At 41.6% G+C, this 22655-nt stretch overlaps 1 protein-coding gene across 9 annotated transcripts in view; it reads left to right on the top strand.

Annotated features, from left to right (window-relative positions):
• Positions 1–18010, top strand: part of LOC118792930 (multiple PDZ domain protein-like) — a 44790-nt gene extending 26780 nt beyond the window's left edge. For 6 of the 9 annotated variants that reach the window (XM_036550793.1, XM_036550791.1, XM_036550795.1 and 3 more), the window contains 26 exons: positions 275–370; positions 614–791; positions 2091–2201; positions 4063–4161; positions 4876–4938; positions 5096–5167; positions 6080–6254; positions 6688–6884; positions 7032–7123; positions 7494–7569; positions 7907–7987; positions 8464–8556; positions 9641–9715; positions 10246–10423; positions 10722–10867; positions 11410–11493; positions 12166–12359; positions 13423–13570; positions 13698–13784; positions 13964–14060; positions 14638–14678; positions 14803–14925; positions 15802–15906; positions 16212–16321; positions 16455–16578; positions 16928–18010. In XM_036550793.1, the coding sequence (XP_036406686.1) occupies positions 275–370; positions 614–791; positions 2091–2201; positions 4063–4161; positions 4876–4938; positions 5096–5167; positions 6080–6254; positions 6688–6884; positions 7032–7123; positions 7494–7569; positions 7907–7987; positions 8464–8556; positions 9641–9715; positions 10246–10423; positions 10722–10867; positions 11410–11493; positions 12166–12359; positions 13423–13570; positions 13698–13784; positions 13964–14060; positions 14638–14678; positions 14803–14925; positions 15802–15906; positions 16212–16321; positions 16455–16578; positions 16928–17074 (2992 nt within the window). In that variant the 3' untranslated portion in view covers positions 17075–18010. The remainder of the gene's footprint in view (positions 1–274; positions 371–613; positions 792–2090; positions 2202–4062; positions 4162–4875; positions 4939–5095; positions 5168–6079; positions 6255–6687; positions 6885–7031; positions 7124–7493; positions 7570–7906; positions 7988–8463; positions 8557–9640; positions 9716–10245; positions 10424–10721; positions 10868–11409; positions 11494–12165; positions 12360–13422; positions 13571–13697; positions 13785–13963; positions 14061–14637; positions 14679–14802; positions 14926–15801; positions 15907–16211; positions 16322–16454; positions 16579–16927) is intronic. The other 3 variants (XM_036550792.1, XM_036550790.1, XM_036550794.1) reach the window with 3 other exon arrangements.
• Positions 18011–22655: the final 4645 nt, after the last annotated feature.

Here is a 22655-nt window from a genome sequence, read left to right as displayed (position 1 = left end):
AACTTATGTCACCTCAACATCCATTTGCTTTGAAATTTCTTTCAGGGAAGAATCGCCATAGCTGCAATCAGCTGTCTATAGTGTTATCTTGGTGGTACTTTATGATCTTCCATACCAGCATTAAGGGATATAGTGCAATAGAAAGTTCTGAAGTACAGAGTTGTGATACTACTTATGGTAGGTTGTGGAAGGATGTTGTCTTGATTTTTGGCTCAGTTTGTTGATGTGGAGAGTGCAGCGAAACTGAGGCCCTTGTCCGTTTTGCCGTTAATAGCAGAGAGATCCCTGAGCTTCCAGAACGAGAGGACGGAGAGGGAGAGGAGAGTGAGCTGCACAATGCCGCGTACAACAACTGGAACCAGCCCAGGAAGTGAGTATCTCCGCGGAGTGTGTTCCCGTTCATTCAGCGCAGAGAGCTGGCAGTGGTCAGCAAGCGGTGCCCTGCAGGGGACCGCTGCTGTTATTTCTGTCTCTGTTTTTGTTCCCGAGCTTCCTGTTTTCACAAGGACGCCACGGCGCTCCATGAGAATGGAGCGGTGAGGCAGCGGGGGCCGTGAACAGCGGGCTGTGATTGAGCGTGCTCTGACGTGTGTGTGTGTCCCCCTCCCCGCAGAGTGGAGCTGTACAGAGAGGCTGGGAAGTCTCTGGGCATCAGCATTGTGGGGGGGCGGGGGATGGGCAGCCGCCTCAGCAACGGGGAGGTGATGAGGGGGATCTTCATCAAGCACATTCTGGAGGACAGCCCCGCGGGCCGCAACGGAACGCTGAAGACCGGAGACAGAATCGTTGAGGTGCTGATCCGTCTGGATTGTAGACAGGATGACAATTCAACCCTGACGTTTTGATTTGCTGCACATTGTACATAAGCAGTTATTATTTATAATACATTAACTGAACATGGGTGTAATACTATTATTTTATAGTGTTCTGAAATTTCAGCCGTCCGTGTCAAAATATTGTCACCTTGATTGTAGTCATAAATGTAGACATTGACTATGTCACTGCAAGGCAGCATACATAAATTTCCTAATGCAAGCCTGGTGGATGAGTAAGCCTGATTTCAATAAAGGTCAGTGATAACCACTACCAGATCCATCAAGCTGAATATCTTCTTGATTATTGCAAAAAGAGAGCAGCAGAGACAGAACATAAGAACATAAAAGTAAAATTACAAGTCTTTCATATGCAAAATAATCTCTAAATTTTCAATGCGTCAGAGATGCATTGTTCCTTGTACATTATGCTTAAAAGTGTTTCAGCACTCTGTGTACTGATTAATTATAGTATTATGTATCAAATATGATGAATAATTAATTAATAATTAATATGAAGCAAATCTACTGAAGATCAAAACCAGCTGTTGTGCTTAGCATTTATAGTGTATGGAGCTCAGAACTCAACATAATTCTAGCTAATAATAGAACAAAAAATAAATTACGAATAAAATCCAAATAACATTAAAATAAGAAGCTAAGAATAGTTCCAGATAAATCATAAATTATCATTTGAGTGGTGATGAGTCATTTTGATTTGATTAACTTAAAGCTCGTAGTCTGATGTGGAAAATGAATGCTATTTAGAGCAAATATCTCATTGCAGGGGTGTCAAACTCAATTCCTCTGAGTGCCGGTATGAGTGCTAGTTTTAGTTCCGACCCATTGCCCTTGCGTAATTGGTCCTATTAGTAATTAGTACAGGGCACATGTGCACTCTTTGCCTGTAATGTATTGTTCAATCAGAAAGTGCCAAATGGAGTAAATGATTTGCCTAATTAAAGAAGTTCAGCAGAGAGGTGAGATAAACCAGCATTCACAACAGGCTTCCAGGGATTTAGTTTGACATCCGTGGTTTAGAACATAACATTTTATATTGGTATTGTTAAACCTCAGACCAATATTTATTTAATTCATACAGCTTATGGATCTGGTCTCTACTGCCCTCCTGACCCTCTCTCTGCCCTTGTCATGCTTGGTCCAGCCCCCTTCTTCTAAACTTTCCAGTGTTTGGTAGATTTTCCACGGTCATGGAAGACTCCTCAGTTCCTTTCAGCCCAGCTAACTGTGCTGTGCTCTTGACTGTGCGTGTGCCAGGTGGATGGAGTGGACCTGAGAGATGCTAGCCATGAGCAGGCGGTGGAGGCCATCCGCAAGGCGGGGAACCCCGTGACGTTCCTGGTGCAGAGTATCATCCAAAGGCCACGCGTGAGTCTCGCATTCACAACAAGCTGTCTGCACCTATCGGTGCATTCCTGAAATCTAAAGATACATCATGGATCAAACAGCCTGTTGAACTTGAATTATTCTCTCCCTTCATCCTCTAGATTCCATCATATTATATGTTCCTTTGAAAAGTCTTGAGATGGTAGATGTTAAATGTATCAGATTTCGTCTGTCATCTCTTGTCTTTCGAATGGTTTGGTATGTGCTGTGTTAAATTGTACTCGGAGCTTGTGAGGTGTCTCTGCTTATTGAGACGTGTTGGCCAAGTAGAGGTATTGCCAGACTGCATCATCCTGCCCTGCATGTGCTCTTATGTCACATATGAAATGCAATTGCTGGTTGTGTGCTAAGGGTAGTGTGCTCAAAGAATGAGTGTCTTTGTGCAGAAATTACCACAAACATTGTTAGATACAGTAGCACCCATGTATTCACAGAACTTTGTTGGTTTGTAGGTAAATCTATTTCAGAAATAAGGTGAAAGATAAGTAATGCTAGAACTTCACATGTTAAGCCCAATATGGATGCACTGGAGAAAAATACGCTGCTTTCTTAGGCTTTTTAGCAGTCTTTGTCCTCCATGTAGTGTCTCATGTATGGCTGCTATTTATGCATCTCTTTTCACGGCATGACTAAACTTCGCTCCGTCTCTGCTCCCCTGCTTCCTTGCACTGCATGGCCCTGTTCTCATCTCCCAGCCTGACTCTGACTCTGTCCATAGTCCCACATCCTCTCCTGTCATTGAGAAATATGTCACTGCTTTAAAGCCCTTTCTGCATCAGCCATGTAAGGTAATCCATCCTTCTGTCTCGGCTCTGTGTTAGAGAGTAGTCTTATCTCACCGTTCAGAACTTCTCAGAGAGTGAGTATTTACATATGCGCCAGCAGTCGTGCTCCGGCGTGTATGTAAAGAAGTAGATAAATTCAATTACAGCGTGTCCAGGGAAAGTGGCAGATTCACATTGTGAGGCATGTTTAATTGCTGTGAGTTATTCTCAAATCCTGTTTCAAATTGAATCAGACTACCCAGCTGGTCCCCTCACTGATAAATATTCACACTTTCCACTTTTCAGACGTAAATCTAATATTCACAGCTCACTTGTGAATAAGATGAAAGCTGCATAGAGCTTTGTTTTCTAGTGTTTCGTTTTATCTTCGACTTCATGGCTGCAACAGCTCTGCTGCACTTTGAAGAAGTGTCTTATGTAAGGACTATTTATTGTTGTCACTGAAGTGGCTCAATCAAGACCCTTTTACCACTAGAGAGCTGGAACCAGGCTAACACAAGCTGAGACCAAAGCTGGCTGACCCAGTACAGCATGATCACATTTCTGCTGCGTTACTCACAACCAGAAATGTTGCACATGACATCACACTCAATTCTGGCTTCATTCCAGGTCAGGACGACTGTCTGGACTTCAGTCCAAGGCTCAGATATTACAAAAGAAAGTAGACTTCGTAGTACTTCAGTCTACCTCTGTTTGTCTGTGATGATCAACAAGGTTGACATGCTCCTTCCCTCATTTTGGTCGTCATTATTCTGCATTGATGAAAACAAAATAATTGCCCAGCTTGCTGACTTCACTCACTGCTACCCTGCAAGTAGGCCAGCACTTTCAGCGCTTTAATGCCAGCAAGCTGAGCTGACATGGGTCGGCACAACACAAAAAGTAGCTGACACCACCTGCAAGCCAGACTGGTTCCAGCTGTACAGCGGATAAGGGAAACAGGATAGTCGCTGCATACATTATGTGAGGGTGCTGTATTTCCTTGGACAGATTCTTGAGCTTGTGTTGCATTTAACTGCCTTAAACCTTTTCAACTGATAATTCTGTGTTGCTTCTAGAAGCCGCCCTTGCCCTTTCTGCAGCTAAACCCCCTCCCTGGGTCAGCCGTGCGCAACACTAATCAAACTACAGCCTGCTCACTGCCTGCCCCGCTCCAGGTCAGAGTGTGTGTCCCTGTGCCTTCTTGCTCAGGTCCCAGGCCCGCTGCGGCCAGTCCTCCCCGTGTGACGAGCTTTCACCTCCAGCCCTACCTCTCACAAGTCTTTAGATTCAGATTCATCCTTGTTAATTACCAGCCCTAACTCAGTGGAAATGTGAACTTCCTAAGAAGCATGACTGCATGCTCCCAGATCACCTAAACGAGGATCCGACTACTTCCAGTTTTGGGGGAATTTTCGAGGCCTGTTTTCACATCTGTGTGGGCTGTGCTTAATGCCTACAAGGCTACACTGACCACCTGCTCACCAGCCCCCTTCTCTCACCAAGGGCAACTGTACCGTGCTATGGCCAAGTCTCTACAACCGCTTACCGTTTTATTTGCCATCCTCAGCTGACTACAAAACAAATCCCCACCAGATGTTTTCTCCATAAAAGACCGCTTATTACAGTCGAACAGCTGTTGTTTCACAGATGGGTGTTTAAACGATCTTTGTTGATCACCATTAAAGGCTCTGAATATGACATATATGTGAAACTTGAAGGGTGTACAGCCCTGTCAAATGAGTTTATAATTATTAAGCCCTCAACAGATACCATTATGCTGCATGTAAAAGCACAAGGAGTTACAGATATGTGTGACAGTCTGCTCAGGTTTGGTCAGTATGTTTAACATGTTAAGGTCTTTGTCCCTCCTATTGAATTGCACCTAACAGTCATCGCCCACCGACTCCATTGAGGAAAAGGAGGCAACAAACACCGCGTCTGGCAACGGCAAGGTCGGTAGTCCTAGGATGCTTTCTTAATGTCTTTTCTTAGCATTGTATGTATTATGTATGTGGGTGAACTAGTAGATAAAGGAGCTAGTATGTGTAAGATGACGTGCTGTCATGTCCCCATGTCTTAAACGTTATTACATTTTCTCTGTTCCTGTAGGGGGCTGAGAGTCACTGTAGACTTTTCCTTCGCTCCTCCCCAACTAACCCTTTCACTCCTACTCCGTTTAAGGTTTGTGGGACTTTGTGTGTCGTAGTGGTCTTTCCTTCCATGTATGTGCGTGCAGCCATGCGTGTGAGCATTTGGACATATTCCATGTCTACAGTACATACATGTGACCCTAACGCCCCACCCTTATTATTGTCTCCTTGTCCTGTCAGTTGTAGGATATTAAAGCATGCCATCCGTACAGTGTGCTGGACAATGTATATCATCTTGGCAAATTACATAATTTTGTCAAATCTTTAAACAAACCATCTTGAAAATGCTATCTCCTAATAGCACTTCATTAGAGCGCTTGTTCAGATAGATCTGAAGTACTTAGATGATATTCATTAGTACTGGGTCAAAGGGATTTAAATACAAAATCTCTGTACCAAAATAGTCCTTTTTATTTTAGTAAGGTCATTGAAGAAAATCAAAATTCATTCTGAAGTTCTTGTTATGAAAGCTATATGCAATTATTTAAATGCTGATTTGCTCTTGAAACCTGAAGGTAAGTTCCTTCACTTTATAGTGGTATGTATCCTCATACTCATCCTTAGTGATTATATGTGAGATGGAGAAAAGCTGAGGTCTGCATGTTTTACAGGTCATTCTCAAACCTGACTCAAATCAGGAATGAGAACATTCCAGTATGTCAGCGAAAGTCTGTGTGTAACTGTAAACACATTACTTTTCCTGACGCAGTGTGATCGGTGTGTTCTTTCACACATAACACCGGAGCCTGGCAGTCATGATTGAAAGCAGAAGTCAGCAGAATAAAAACAGTATGTGTGAAACTTGGTGAAAGCAAGGCTTGCATCCCCACTTTATGGAGAGACAGCATGCTTTTTCCTTGTGCTCACTGGGCTTTTTGAGTGTGACGTGAGTCATTTTCCGTGTTGAATTCATATTTTGTGGTGGTTACTTCTTCCAAAACAGCCACCGGGTAATAGAGACACGGTGAAGGTTTTGCCCCTCGCTCCCTCGCCCCTCACCCTGCCGGTGGTTCCCCATTTTGGGGAGACAGACACAGACACACTGACAGAAATCCCAGACAGGCCAGTGCCGCCACAGGATCTCCTGGGGGAAGAGGACGAGTTTGGTTACAGCTGGAGTAAGTCATCTGTCGGTTTTTCGTCCTGTGTGACCATGTGACTATCTGGTGGCCACTAGGTGGCTCTGTTTATCAAGTTTACATTTTTTCTCTCAGTCCTGTCTGTGACCACATGCTGATGAGATTGATGAAGTGCAGAGGTTGAGAGGAAAGAACATCTGAAATGAATGCTGAAAGTGCTTGTGCCATGCACTTGTTTGAAATTAACCAGAGATTTCTGAATATGTGAATTCCCAAATAAACATTTATCAAGCAGACATTTCCCACAGCATGAATATTGATATATGGATAAGTCATCTGTGTTAATGTCTTGTCAAGTGACTGCTTCTTTGCTTGATTTGGAATTTCCTTATATCGGCTTTTCCGGTGTAAGTGGCCGGTGTTCTTTTTTTCTACATTCATGTGAGTCCACTGTTTACTGTGTTTCTCTCAGAAAAGATTATCCAGCGCTATGGCAGCCTGCCGGGAGAGCTGCACATGATCGAGCTGGAGAAGGGCAAGACAGGATTGGGCCTGAGTTTGGCCGGGAATAAGGATCGCTCCAGAATGAGCGTCTTTGTGGTGGGGATCGACCCATGTGGCGCCGCAGGGAAAGACGGTCGCATCCTGGTTGGAGACGAGCTCTTGGAGGTGAGGGGCTTTGCCTAACCTAAACGCCTGCAAAGGGAGTCTCTGTTTTCAGCCATGTTTTTACAGCTCGATTTATTCACACAAAACAATGCATTTGACTTATTTACCACAACAGATTTTTCCTTTTTTTTCCATGTGTGTGAACAGATAAATGGTCAAATTCTGTATGGTCGCAGCCATCAGAACGCCTCATCTATCATCAAAAGTGCACCGTCGAAGGTCAAAATAATTTTTATCAGGTGAGACCAAAATAGGAAAGCAATCCTCTAAAACCTCCTGTGCTACCCTTTTTATCCAGTAGAGGGCATTCATGTCATTTAGAAAAGTAGCCAGCAGTGTATGTACCCTGTTTCCTATGCACGTCTGTGGCCTTCCAGTCTGGTTTCTGATAAGACACTCCACCCGCTCAAGTTGTGGGAGAACTTTCCTTTGGTCTGGAACAAGCGCTGGTATCTGTGGTATAGGGTGGTATAGGGTCTCTGGACCCATTCAACAAAACAAGGACCAGACAAATGTCATGAAATACAATTGTCTTTAATGCTCAGGGATTTTCAAATGCTAGACATTAAGATAATGATGATGATGATGATGATGATGATAAACCCACAGGAACACAGATGCTCTCAACCAGATGGCTGTAGGACCAGTAAAGGAGTATGGAGACATGCTGGACTCGCAGACAGAGGTAAACTGTTAACTTCTTTGAGCAGCTGCCCTGCTTCACTCAGGCCCTGGAAGGCCATAGCCTGTCTATGTGTGATATCCAGCCACTAAATTGTTTGAATCAAGTACTTATTGTCTTCCTCCATCTTCCTTCCCCAGTTCTGAGAGTTAGCAGTTTAAATAGACGATCGTGGTGCTCAATTAGCAGGAATGAGTCCGCCCTTCTGTAGAGTATCTGTTTATAATATGGCACATTTTAATGTTGTTAGGTATAACTTTAATGTGATTTAACAATAGAATGTACCCTTATGAGTACCTAATATGGGAACATGAGTTATGCTTATTTTGTCTTTGTCTAGCTGGACACAGATGCTGCCGTTTCACCCTCAGCGATTGATGTTGACATGTTCAAGTATGTGCAGCACATAACATTGCCCAAGGTAAGAAATAGAGTTTCATAGCTGAATTCCTCATTAATGTGTCAAATTGTAAACCTGAAGTGACAGTTGAACTCCTACAATTCTTTCAACATATCTCTTATTGAGGATAGCACAAAGCCTGGGGAAAACACGATGAACCCATTCAGTTTTAATGGGCTGGTGAAAACTGAACACCTGGCTTAAATGCCTCACCTTTTGTCACTCCACATGTTGAATTACATAATAGAAGATTACAGTCATAACTGAACATCTGCTGTGTTGGTGTAGTCATGCTTTCATATTTAACTACTCCTGCGCACTTGTGACACAGGCTGAAGTTATTCAGTTGTTACGTTATTGCATGGAGTTCTAAGGAGTTGGAAGGTGTTGGCCTTCCTTTGATACAAGTACACGGAAATTGTGTAGCTGTTGTATCTGTTTGTTTGTGTCAGAGTAACAAAAACAGAATTCCTTGCATCTGGCATATTGAAACGCAGGATCAGGGTGGATTGGGAATCGCCATCAGTGAGGAAGACACCAAGAGCGGTGTGGTGATCAAGAGCTTGACTGAACATGGAGCAGCAGGGAAGGTATGGATTACAATGTACATATCCAGTCTGTTACGAGCTGAAAGGCAAGGAACTAGTCTTCACCACAGAACGGACACCGCCTGTATTGTATCAAGTTGACATGGGAAATGTGTTACAGCTCCAGGCTGTTCTGAAAGCACATGTTGTGGTGTAGTGAGCAAGGCGCTCCTCTTCTAGATGTGTCTGTGGAGTCGGTCTCTCCATGTATGTGATAGACAGGGGCCATCAGTGTGAATCTTGGGCCTCATTCACACAGCACCTAAACACAGTAGTGAAGTCTGCTTCCTACTCTTGATACGGTCCAGTTCACACACAGTAAAGTTACAACAGGGGAGACAAGTGCACACATCACTTCCAGAAGCGTGTAGTGAAGGCTGTTGTTTCTCCCATATGCTATTGGGCGTTCATTTCTAGTAGCAGGTGCATAGTAGCCTTTGAAGAGTGTGGCTAATCTCAGTGACAGGAAAATACAGGATTGGAGACATTTATTTTGTATTGTTTACAATCCATTTTGCCATTCGTACAGCTATTTTCTCATTCCAAATTAAACTGAATTCTGCTTTTGGAACACAAAGGGAGCACAGCCACTCATACAATGCATGTGCATGTGAGCAAACACACAACAGTGCTGAGTGCAGGTTGGTATTATGACTGACAAGCCAAGAAAGGTGTGTGTGTGTGTGTGTGTGTGTGAACAAGGCCTTAACTGACTGCAATGATTTCAAATAAAGCTCACATCAAAGCATTAATTTGCAATGCAAACAGTTAGTCTCAGAGTTAGGCATTGTATGATATGCCCCACAAAAAGTAATGGGCCTTGACAGTTTACCTTTCCAGATACCTGCAAGGTATTAAGAGTATGCTCTATAGGCCATATAAGGAGTAAGCAAGCCTGATACATGTGCTTCAGCTCCTTTGCACAGAATGCACATGCTTACTGCATTAATTACATGAGATAATAGATCAGATGTGTAATTAGAAAAGAACTCTCCAGGGCCAGGGATGTCCAGCCATGAACTGTGTTATGCAGACATTCAGTCAAAGTACAGTGTGGCTCACAGCATTTTATGGCAACCATTTTCAGGATGGCAGAATAAAAGTTGGAGACAAAATCCTAGCTGTGGATGATGAGCTGGTTGTAGGCCACCCTGTGGAGAAGGTGAGGATTTTTTATTACTTTGGAACAGTCATTTATTGAGATATTATAATGTGTTGTTTTCTTGCCTTTTAATACATTTCGCATAATACATAATACAATGTATTACATCAAGGTTGAACTGGAAATAACCATTGCAGTGTTTCTACCAGTTTTCACACTAAAATATTCAAAACATTATTTTCTTACCTTCCGAGTAATTGCCACTGTATTGCCCAAAGCACTGCTAGCCAATCCAAACAGTGTGTGTTGGAGTGAGAGCAATGCTGATGCAGTAATTTTTTTATGTGGATGTTTTTAAGGTAATGTGTGGCAATAATGGACACTGTTGAGGAAACTGTAAAACCTGATCTGCCTCAGGGCACAACAACAATGACTATTCTGAAACAACTCAATCTCTAAGTGTTCCTTAAAACTTAGATGGAACACTGGCCATGATAATGTCATATAGAGATATCCATTGGTCCATCCATCTGGTGTACATGCAGTTGACATATTATGTACAAGTTGTAAATTGATTGTTTCAATTACAGGTGATTAATCTCCTGAAGAAGTCAAAGAGTACCGTGAAGCTGACCGTCTGCACAGATGAGTCTGTGCCCCTCTCTTCCTCCATAAATCCAGGGAGGAGAATATCTGATGGACGGATAACCAGCATTACCAGTGTCCCAGTTGTCACTGCTGGACCCCCAGACACAGAGCCAATCAGGAGTAAGAGAGATGCATCCTGGGAAAAATCCATTCTTTTTTTATAGACAAATGAGCGCAGTTGGCCATGTCGCAATATGCCTGTAATCAATTTTCAGTATCATCTAGACTCAAATTGAATAAAAGAGAGGAAACATTAAGATTAGGTCCTTGAAATAGCTTCTTAACTTACACTCTATGTGTAGTTTCAATAGGTAGATAGTTGCTTAACTGTTTTGTCAGGCATTTGTATTCTGGGGGAGTTTCAAAGGCTGAACGTTTTGTTGACTTAATTGTTGGTATTATGTCGCATGGCTTGTAGGTTCCAGCAGGTCATCCACTCCTGCCACCATGACCTCTGACCCGGTGACCTGTCCCATCATCCCCGGCTGCGAGACCACCATTGAAATCTCGAAAGGACGCACTGGCCTTGGCCTCAGCATTGTTGGCGGTTGCGACACACTGTTGGTAAGCAGGTGTTAGAGGGCTTGTTCGGTGCCTAACACTGTTGTGTTACAACATGTTTCTGGTGCACGTCGAAGCTTCTGCCAATTCATGTGCTCAGACAAATAACTTACTGGCAGGATATTACATTTATGGCTGAAAAGTTTGATTGCATGAGAAAGGTGATTCTGAAGAAAGCTGTGAGACCACAATGCCTGAAAAGAGTATATTTTCCTGTTTTCTGTGTAAAAATGTTGTTCTTATTTGAATCATAGTAAAATACAATATAAGAAAATACCAAGCAAAGATTTAATCTGACACAAATTAAACTATCATTAAAATCGCAGGAAGGTGCTACAGACATTATCTGTGCCTTCCCAATTTTCCCTGTACACATAGCCATGCAGACTGAACCGTTGTCAACTGGAGCAACAGAGACAATATGCAGGCCTGGAATGCGACCTGCAGTGCCCCTGTTAACGTAACCTGTTCCGCTTAAATCAGCTCTGTTTCTCTCACTCTCTCTCTTTGTCTCCCTCCCTCCCTCCCTCCCTCCCTCCCTCCAGGGGGCCATCATCATTCATGAAGTCTATGAGGAGGGAGCTGCTTCCAAGGATGGGAGGCTGTGGGCTGGAGATCAGATACTGGAGGTATGCTGGAGACCATTTAAGAGCGGGCAGCCATTTCTGTACATTTTATTTCACCCGCTATTACTGTAGGCAGCCAGGCGGGGGAAATTGAGAGCATTTAGTCATGGTACCTCATTCAGTGGCTGTGGAATTGCCTCTTTGCTCTGGCTTAATTGCGCTCTGCTATTCAGTCCTGGGCCCCTTGTCAAGCCACATTTATAGATTGGGCAAAATGGCACTGACCACCCACTATACCTCAGTGCTGGCAGTCATACCGTTACTGCCGACTCACAGGGGTGTTTGGAAAGAGCACTGGTGACGTCACTATCATGCCCATTATTTCATGCTGATCTCAGTTTATAACGAGCAGAAAATATGTTCAGAAACACCCTAACTCTTCTGGGTGAAAGTTAGGTTTCACAAATCTCATCTATTACAGCTGGGTAATGTTTTCTGTGTATGTTGGTGTTTGATATCATTTGTCTAGTTACTCTAAACAAGTGGCCTTTATGAAGATAATTACAGAATGTCTATTTCTTGTCAAATGTTCCAGACCAATAAATCACTGTGTAACCGCTCTTATCAACAACCTCTCTCAGAAATGACATTGTTTAAATTTCCCAGCAGAGAAGAATAACTCCCCACACTCCTCTTTAAGAAATGACTCGCCAAAGCTCTCCTTTCACCGGGCAGGTTAACGGCATTGACCTGAGGGTCGCCACGCACGATGAAGCTATCAACGTCCTGAGGCAGACCCCGCAGAAAGTGCGGCTGACTGTGTACCGGGACGAGGCCCAGTACAAGGAGGAGGACATGTGGGACGTCTTTTCCGTGGAGCTGCAGAAAAAGGCCGGCCAGGGACTAGGCCTCAGTATAGTCGGGAAAAGGTATTTCACCCTCTGTGGCATTCAGTGGCAGAACACGCACTCCTTGCTGATCTCATCGGTTTCACCACAAGCTTCAGGCGCAAAGTGTTGACGGGAAAATGCAATGAATGAAGAAATCGCTCTTTGTGAGTGTGACTGGTTTGCTCACCATGATAAATTATGTGGGGTAAACTGCCCTTTCTGGAACAGATAACTGCAGTCTTTGTTTCAGATCACCCTTACTTGAAAGAACAACAAGGGCAGCAAGATTGTTTATGGGTATCAAACACAGAAGTTATGAAAACAGAACTAAAATGCTTAATCTCTGTAATCTCATCAAAAGGGGATTCAGCAGTTCTGAATGAAGTCCTGAATAAGACAGCAGACATTATTATGTAATTATATTCCATATTTTGTGGTAAATTGCACTGACACTAGGGAGATTTTTTCATGAAACTCCATTAATGAGTGGAATGTCTTAGCTGTTATAGTGGATGCTGTAAACCTAGGAGGATTATAAGGCAGGCTTGACACAGTGACACAGGTGCATGACGGACACTCATAGATGGGTTGCACAGCCTGTTCTTGTCATTCAGCAGGATATGTGCAGTTTCCTTTGCTGTACATTAGGCTAAAGGTGTTCATTGTTAGTGTCAGAAAGGTGTGACCTGCATCCAAATGGGTGAGGGCACAGTTTAGGAATGAGTCACCAGTGAAGCTTCAGGCATTGCTCAGACTCAGGGGAAACAGATGAAATGCTCAGCTTTTGTTTGCTTAAGCCCATTAGAGTGTTTATTGTAACAGCCCTGGAAGTGTGATGGGGCTTTATCCCTTCACACATTATTGTGCTACAGGCAGTTTTTTTCTCCTTGCCCAGCTGAATAACAAGGAACCTCCACAGAATTTTAGAGATAAGAACTCAAACATTGGGTAAAAACAAACCAGTAAGGTGATTGATTTCATTGTTGCACAGCTATCAAATCAGTGTATGCAGCAATATTGCTCTTCCACAGATGTTTAAGTAAAAATGAGAATCCACATGTACTGTTGTTGAATGTTGCAGTGTTTCCCGTTTTCCTAACAGAAACGATACAGGGGTCTTCGTGTCGGACATTGTCAAAGGGGGTATAGTGGATGTTGATGGAAGACTGATGCAAGGAGACCAGCTCCTTTCTGTAAATGGGGAAGATGTTCGCTCAGCTACACAGGAATCTGTGGCCGCTTTACTGAAGGTCTGTCATGTGTCTGAACTCACAGCAAGTGATTGAATGAGTAAAACATTCAGAAACATCCTGCAACCCCTAACGTTTACCATTTGTGGTGTTTTAAGAAGCCATTGCAATCTCTGTGTCTTTTCAGTGTTGCACTGGGCCGATAAACCTTGAAGTGGGCAGGTTTAAGGCTGGGCCTTTCCATTCAGAGAGGAGGTTCTCCCACAGCAGTCAGGTGAGCTAATTTATCAGCCGCATTATCCTGATACTGTATATTTACCATTTTATATATTGATGACATTTTGTTTTTTTGTGTAGTTTTAGATGATATGTGCTTTGAAACTTACACTGTAGTTATGAGCAATGGACAGCGTTTTGTTTTGAATGAATGAATGAAATATGGCTTTTTTGCAGTTCAGTGAAACAGGAAGCTGTGGAGTGGCTCCTCACAGTCTGTCAGGTTCTGGAATCTTCCAAGGGGATGTGGAGACCAGAAGGAAAAGCTATGACTGTAAGTACTTCTCAGAGGTGTCCCAAGTGCATTCCATGATTATAGCTTTGACTTTGTGTAGACTATATTTGGATACTAACTATAAACCTGAACTGAACCTGTTGGAGTTCAGTGCATCTGTAGAATGTGAATCACAAATGGTCAGATAACATTTTCACTGTAACAGAAAAGATCTAGTTTTAGGCCTGCTATATGTGATTCAGTATAACAAGGGTGAGAATAGTACATTGTGAAAGCTTTGAGAAATGCTGAAAACCATAATTTCACTGTAACAGAAAACACTGACAGAAAAGACCTTGTTTTAGGCCTGCTATATGTGATTCAATATTTCAAGGGTCAGAATAGTACATTGTGAAAGCTTTGAGAAATGTCCAAATCCATCAGAGCCCAGTAGTTTTAAAAATATAATTACCACTAAGACCACAGAAGGACCAGGACACTGGGATCCAAGAAGGCGCTAATAAATAACCAAAGCATACCTCTGGTCTGTTGTAGTTGTAGCACTGAAGTGCATCCCATATTTGGCCGCGCAAGACATGAAACGTATGAGCTCACACTCTTTTTTTCTTTCCCACAGTGTCTGACTATCAGGAGATCAGAACTGTTGAGTTCACAAAGGTTGTCATTCTTTTATAAGATTTCATTATGGCGTGCTGTCAGAGTAATTTTCATATCATCTGTGCTTGCACAATGAACGCACTTGTCAGCTGTATCACGGGAGATGTGTGTGTCACGCTGACAGGAACCTGCGGACTCTCTGGGGATCAGCATTGCGGGCGGAGTCGGGAGTCCCCTCGGAGACGTCCCCATCTTTATCGCCATGATGCACCCGACCGGACTGGCGGCCCAGACACAGAAGCTGAAAGTAGGTTTGAAAAGTGAAGGCCTCAGTGGGCGCATTGTGCAGGGAGCGCCTGCCTCAGGGTTAAGAGCTGCACAGCTGGCTGCAGATTTCCGCCTGCCCACACACGCCTGCTGCAGAGTGGCAGACAAACTGACCATTGTCCTCTGCAGGAACAGACTTGCACCAGACATTAACAGAGCAAGGAACCATCTGTGACAATACATCTCACTGTGTACGTTAAATGGAAATGAGGTTAGGTATGTTGACTCTTGAACTGAATATTTTATGATTGTATCATTACAAAACATGGCCTAATTTGGCTACAAAAGGGCCAGAACCCTGGTCCATTCGAATTTGACTGTGTTCCAGTTTAGACATGATACTTTCTTCCTTCTATTCTAGTGTTGTATTAAACTTTTAAATTTGTATGGCTGGTTTCACCTCTCTGGAACCGTCTTAGCCTTATACAAGTAAACCCACTGTAGTGTTTTATTTCTCTGGGCTGCACCTTGGGCCCAATGTTAGATGGTATGTTTGCCCTAGATATACAGATCTGTTATCCAAAGTATATCCACACATACAAAAGGACTCACATTCAGAGTTCAGAGGGAAAAATAGCATTTGTCATCACATTATCACTGAGCATACACTGAAACATTTGCCCTTCACGCATGGCATATTTTTGCATATTTTGCACTGTATTACCTTGACCTAAAAATAATAATGAAAATATATGTTACTCTTTATATATTAACTCATTTACACAAAATATCCAGAAATAACTTCAAATTTATGTGAAGCTGCCGTGCTCTTTTTTTTTTTTGCAAATGTTGCTGAATGGAATCCACTGCGAGGTATTTGCATTCACACAAAGTTTCCCCCCTCCCGCTGCTGCAGATTGGAGACAGGATTGTTAGCATTTGCGGAACTCCTACAGAGGGGATGAGCCACACCCAGGCTGTCAGTCTGCTGAAGAATGCCTCAGGGACCATCGAGCTGCAGGTCAGTGACAGATGACTGTGTCTAAATCCATGCCTTGTGTTTACTAAACATTCACTGCAGGCTCTGCGACCAGCAGAAATGCAGTGAACTGTAAAAGATGACATAAGCAAGTGTAAAATGTGGAAATAGATGCCAAAGCTGTAGAAGTAAAGGACATTCTTTAGTCAGCTTATTTCACACTAATGGCTCGGTGGGTGTATTTTTTCAGGCCTGGGGTTCATTGATTATATGTGGGAATGCTCAGCTGTCTCACAGTTGTTCTGAGTGTATATATGTGTGTGTGCACGTTGTGTGTCTGTCTGCAGGTGGTGGCAGGAGGTGACGCCAGTGTCACTGGCCCTCCCCAGGAGCAGACAGCTGCCACTCTGTCTCTCCCGGGCCTCTCAGCGAGCAGCATCTTCCACGATGACCTAGGGTATGTCTGCCATGGTGACCCTCGTAAATCTAACATTAACTGAAAGCTCAAATTCCTATGGAAGCCTCTCAGCTCTTTTCACATCTCTGAGCTTTTAACCCAGGATTCAGTGCGGTATTCTCTCCAATTGTAGGCCACCGCAGTACAAGACAATCACATTGGAGAGAGGTCCGGATGGTCTGGGCTTCAGCATCGTTGGGGGCTTTGGCAGCCCACATGGGGACCTCCCTATTTATGTGAAGACTGTGTTCGGCAAGGTGAGGAACATTCCAAGGAAGATTACGAAAGGCATATATTGCTGGAAGTGTTCTTTTGGTACTCTGCTTCATCAGTATTTGTAATGTTTAGTTGTTACAGTCAGTGAGCATGTAAGATCAAATGGCGTGGCTTTCCGTGTAGCCGTGAAAATTCTTTTGTCTGGACAGACAAGTTTCTCAGAAACCTGCCGTTGACATTCAAATACTTAATCCACCTGAGTACATGTCGCCCATTGTGTTAATGAATGGAATCTTGTTTAGAACATATAAATGAGCTGTAACGGTGTGCATCATGACGTTCGTTTGAGAAGAGCGAACTGGGCAGGTTTCTCATGTCGGTTTCTTGCAGGGCGCTGCCTCTGAAGATGGCCGGCTGAAACGTGGGGATCAGATCATCGCTGTGAACTCACAGAGCCTGGAAGGCGTCACCCATGAAGAGGCTGTGGGGATACTAAAGAGGACCAAAGGAACTGTCACACTCACTGTGCTCTCATAAATGTTCACTCACTGGAGATTACCAACGTACACAAATACCCTTTGACTGTACTTGTAGCAATGAACACTGTGATTTTTTCCCCACTTCCCTAAAGTACAGTATGTACCTGCTGCAGGTATACCTAATGCAGATCACATAACCTATAATACTACACAATGGAACTACTGAAGCGAATTCATGTAGGTGATTCTACAACAGTTTTTCAGGCATACTACCTGTCAAGGTATTACTGTGGGTAAAATGTAAGGTGACATGTATTTATATATGAGTGTGCCTCTCAATGCTAACTGCTGTTTCAGCCACCATGTTTCCTTTGTTGTTTTTTGTTTAAGAATATCTTGTCCAAAGGCGCATATATTAATAACTAACTGTACCCTTTGAACATAAAAAAACAAAAAGTTGTTGAGCAGAGGTTGGAAGAATGACAAGGTATCCTGCGCCTTTAAGATAATCTCAGAATACAGTGAAAGGTATGCATGGTGTTGAAGAGACTGCTGAAGGCTGACCAAATAATCACTCAAGATGAAGTCATGACCTACACTGCAATCAATAAACTGACCAACACATAAGTGATATCTGTCACTTAAGCTATCAATGTAAGGCATCAAGACAAGACTTGTCTAGGAAGCTTTTGTGAAAAAATAATATCTCACTGGCTGCACAGGAAAATCAAAAATGAAATTACTATTACATACACTGTTGTGGATACACCCAATGTATTTTAAAGATGTAGATGGACTTAAATATTTTTAGCTGAATATTTTGATATACAAATCTACTTATATACTAATAGTATAAAAGAATAATAAAGGCTAGAAGACAAATTGTTGGATATTAACCAATTTTCCACAACCAAACAGACACTTTTTGAGAGAGTGAGTTACGAATGATAGAGAATGTAGCATTGAATCATGTGAAGGAGAATCTCTCAGGGAACGAGATGAAAAGACTGTAGGTGGTTGTGTGAAAGCTAGGGCTGCTAATGTAGACACATTACAGATGTGTTCTGTTTTACAGTATCATTCATACCAGTGTTACTCAATTTATTTTTGTTTTTTTCCCCCATTTACACAGTCACGTAATTGGTACAAATGTATGTGTGTGTAATATATATATCTCTAAATATATATATTACACCCATCAAACGTTCCACTGTGTGATTTGTTAATATTAGATTAGATTATTCTTATCTTTCTTATTTCTTATTTGACCACCAAATCTGTTGGTTACATTAAACACAGTGTTAAGTTGTTCTTCAGATGAATAAATGAAAGTGACCTTCAGGTTGCACTCTGGTGTTTTTACTTGGTTCTGTTTATATGTATATTGTGTGTGTGTGTGTGTGTGCGCGCGTGTGCATGTGTGTGTGTCTGAGAGAGAGAGAGAGAGAGAGAGAGAGAGAGAGAGAGAGAGAGAGAGAGAGAGAATGTATGTGTACGTGTATAATGAACCAACTTATATGTAGCAACAAATCTCATAGAATGTAGTCTCATCAAATGATTGCATTAAAAAAAAACTAAATGTAAGATCTCAGTGTATGTCTTTGTAAGACTCAGTTTCACAGAATGAATAGTTCCTATGTGAAATGGGCAAGACACTTTTCTATTACTGTTTACAGTATGTCTGAGCTACTGTGTGTCTGAACAACTGCTCGGTTGAAAGTGACCTGAACAAATGTTAAATGCCACATTTCCTCACATCAACAAAGGTTAAGGTCATAAAGTCATGTTACATGGCAAGCACAGTCTTGTTTAATGATTTTCAGTGCCGATGGCTTGTTCTGAGGGTCTGAGTGAGTGAGGGGATTTCAGCCCGGCTAAGAGGCCAGCTGTCACAATATAGTTATTACATAAACAGCTGCAGCTGTTGTCAGCCAATCACATTGCCTGTGTGAAGTTCAGTGGCTAAATCCTTTCTTTAAGGAAGTTTACATGAAACAATGTGGTACCCAATTAGTGCTGCCAGTCAACTGAACCAATTCATCTGAGGGTGGGAATGTTTTTTTTTTTCTCATGACTGGACTTTTTCCATAATAAATCTTTGTCCTGCTTGACAAGAACAATCTGATAGAGGAAGCAATTAAAGTTGTTAAAGATGTTTAGTAATGATATATGCTCTCTTAGTTTATTTTTATTAGTCTAAATTTGCCACATGAATACATTTCAACTGCTGATTTAACTGTAAAATTTAGTTGGCATTTTAGATTCCTCTTCTACAAAAGCTTCGAAGGATTTAGATCACCTGTTGCTTTAATTGCCTGTGACATTATCAGTTAATTATATGCTTTCAAGACACAGAAACTTCAAGTGAGTACATACTGTACAGTCCACTTGTCTGATCTGGCCTTAGATGTACAGTTTGATATTGTGACTTCATGACACTCATCTGAACCTGGTCAGATCTTTCAGGAATTTATTTTAATTGAGAAAACAATCGTGGTTTTCCATTCGCTGGGGAGACTGTGGAAGGCAGGAGGACTTAATGGTCAGAAGGCTAACTGTATTTGAAGAAGATTGTTTCCAATCTGTCTTTTATTAGGTGCTCTCAGAGTATAATTCATTAATGTGTAATTAATGTAACCCTTTCAAAAGTACTCACAGTGCAATAGATAATGCAGATTAGAGTGTACAACAATTATTTCCAATGCGGTTACTGGATAAGATAGGAAATACTGTCTCATGGGAAATGTTATGCATTCTTTTAGTATGGAAACATTAACCAGAAGTTTGTGCAACTGGGGCTAATGCTATATACTATATAATCATTTCACAGTGCATCTGACCTTTTGCAAACAAACCCCATTTTAAGTTAAACAAACAGCCTGAGGATTCCCTGCCTGCATACCACTGATACGGCATGGCTTTTGCAATAGTTCAATTAACTGCATTATAATCTCTCTTTTATCACATAGCTGGAATATCAAATAACACAGGGGTCAACAAGTGCATTCAAATGGATTAAATTCAGACTTCATTGTACTGTCATTCCTGAAGTAAATGCTCTGTGCCATTAATATGTGATTTGATTTTGGTGCATTGTTCAGGCTGACAGAGGTCTCACCTTATTCCCCATTCTCAACATTTATCAGCACAAGTCTTTTCCTTGGTAAGACCCCATGGGTCTTTTTGAAGTCCTCTATTTATGTGGATTGCATTTGTAATGATTACTATAAAGAGGCTCTAGTTTGTGTAATATGTTAACCACACTGCTTTTAATCAAAATTTCATCCTCATTTTCCAGTTGCATTTATACTGTTTGAAAGTTCACTTTCAACTACAGACTGAAGAAAGATATTACACAATTTCAGTGAAAGGCTTCAACTAGTCTGAGCATGAAACTGTATTTGCCATTCTAACCGTGAAACATTGAATATAGATGAAATTTTGATTCTCACATTGTTTAGGCATCTGTGTTACAACCAACCAGAGGTCTTCACATGGTGAACACATATACTTGACACACTGATTAGCTAATGACTTCAGCAAACAGTATTACTAAACTAAGCTACTTGCCATTTTCAAATGGACTTACATCACACTGCCTGTTCAAGCTCAGAGGCTTAAAACACCACACAAAATGGAAACAAACAAGAGCAAGCTGATGGACAACATACAGCGAGTGATGACATTGTACAGCTCAGCATGTTGCTCAGGACAAAGACAGTATTGTGAAACAGGGCTGCAAAGATTCATCACCGCATATGAATTGCCATGCCTCCAGATCAAACTGATTAGTTCATCAGCGCTACCACAGACACACCCAGTGTGGAAACTGATTTAACTTGTCTAGTTGCGCAGGACGCATATGAAAGAACAGATGTTTCATTCATGATTACACAATTAAACATGACCAGGAAATGACTACAATATGAAGTCATGAAAAGTAATACAAAGCATTTCATGTTTCATGTAGTGTCTTGTTGTGTAAGAAAATAAAAAACTTTTAAAACACAAAGCAATAGTCTTGTATTATTCCCTTCCTGCTGAGGGACACACTAAAGGGACACCACATCTGTTCAGACTGTCATCTTTCCCAGGGTGCTTTGCAAATCATACAAAATGCCCTTGTAATTTAATTTTGTTTAAGCAGCAGTAGTATAATTCAGAAAATATTTTAAGATCAAACCATTGAAAAAGCGTGGTTAACCAAGAACAAAAGAGTTGGTTAGGCATAGCTCACTTTGACTAATTTTTCTCTTTTAAAAAAACTGAAAATTTAATTGATGTTGTTAGACCCAACCAATTCAACCACAATGAAAAAGAGCTGTAATTAGTTTGTGCTATAAAGAAATGTAGGACACAAATTGCATTCCGTACAGGAAAAACTAAAACAAAAATGCCTGTTATCAAAGGAATATGGGGATAATTACCATGTAGTTTGCGTTCAATGGCTCATAAGAGTTATGACTCATTGTGTAGCTCAGCAGGGTCATATTCCCTGCAATTGCACATGCACGCACGTAAATTTTTATACTTTCTGCTACTTTATACTTATCTCGTTTTTATACTATCTCCACATCTCAGGACTTTAAATGCACCTTTTTTGTACTTATATTGTCACAGTCTGAGTCAAATTCACAGTTTCATGAGTGAATTCAAGGATGATATAATGTAGCAGGCCCAGTTTTTATTCCAAAATTGATTTGGGAAAATTTAGTGAAAACTAGGTTGTTTTGGTTGTTGTCAGTAGTTGTTGCCATTGTCCTTAGAGTGAAATCCCTCTGTCAAACAGGTTTCACTGGCACTCACTGTATTTCTAAAATGCTATTTGAGTCTGTTTGGATAGGATGACTGTCTGACAACACCACTTCACACAATCAATCATGTGCAGCACAGTGGGTACGCTGAAACTGCTAAGATGGTTTTTCGCCTGAGTACCAAAACAACAGCTTTGCGAGTTAAGGGTTAAGTATGTTCAATTCAGAGGGTGTATTTATACCACTCAGTAGCAATCATACTGCAGTGATCGCCAACTCTTTCGAGAAATCAGATCACCTATACAGTGCCAGTGTGGGCAGGGTATTTGTGAACACAAATATTAAAGCTGCACTAAAATTCTCTCTCTCTCCTAGGGAAAGCACTGGTATTTATAATGTACCTTTATAAGAGTAGCTTATAAGAGTAGCTTTTCGGTTTTTTTAGGAATAGTGCTATGGATTGGTAATTAAAGGACAGGTCATACTGCATTCCATTGCAGCTTATTGGCCATTTTTAGTCTATTAAGACACTTTTTTTCATTAAAAGTCTCTGTCACTATGGGCACAACTGCTTCTTTGAGTTTACTACAGTAAATTATGGTTTCCAGTCCACATATTTAACAACAGTAAATAGGAAAATTAACATTGCATTAGTATACTTTCAGAGCTGAAAAACAAAAAAAACTTCTTTGCTGAAAGGGCCCTTTGTTTGTCTGAAGAAAAGGGCATGGAATATTTATGAAATAACCTTTGCCAAAAATTTCCATTGCTGTTTATTTTGACAGTCAACTGAATTGTTCATCAAAATGTTCAACTGGATTCTATTTTGTGTTGCATTGTTCTGTTGTACATCCTTGCACATAACTGTAGAGTCTGTGATGATTT

The sequence above is a fragment of the Megalops cyprinoides genome, chromosome 18, assembly GCF_013368585.1.
Source record: "Megalops cyprinoides isolate fMegCyp1 chromosome 18, fMegCyp1.pri, whole genome shotgun sequence".
In the NCBI taxonomy this organism is placed as follows: Eukaryota; Metazoa; Chordata; class Actinopteri; order Elopiformes; family Megalopidae; genus Megalops; species Megalops cyprinoides.
This window is presented reverse-complemented; position numbering and strand designations above follow the sequence as displayed.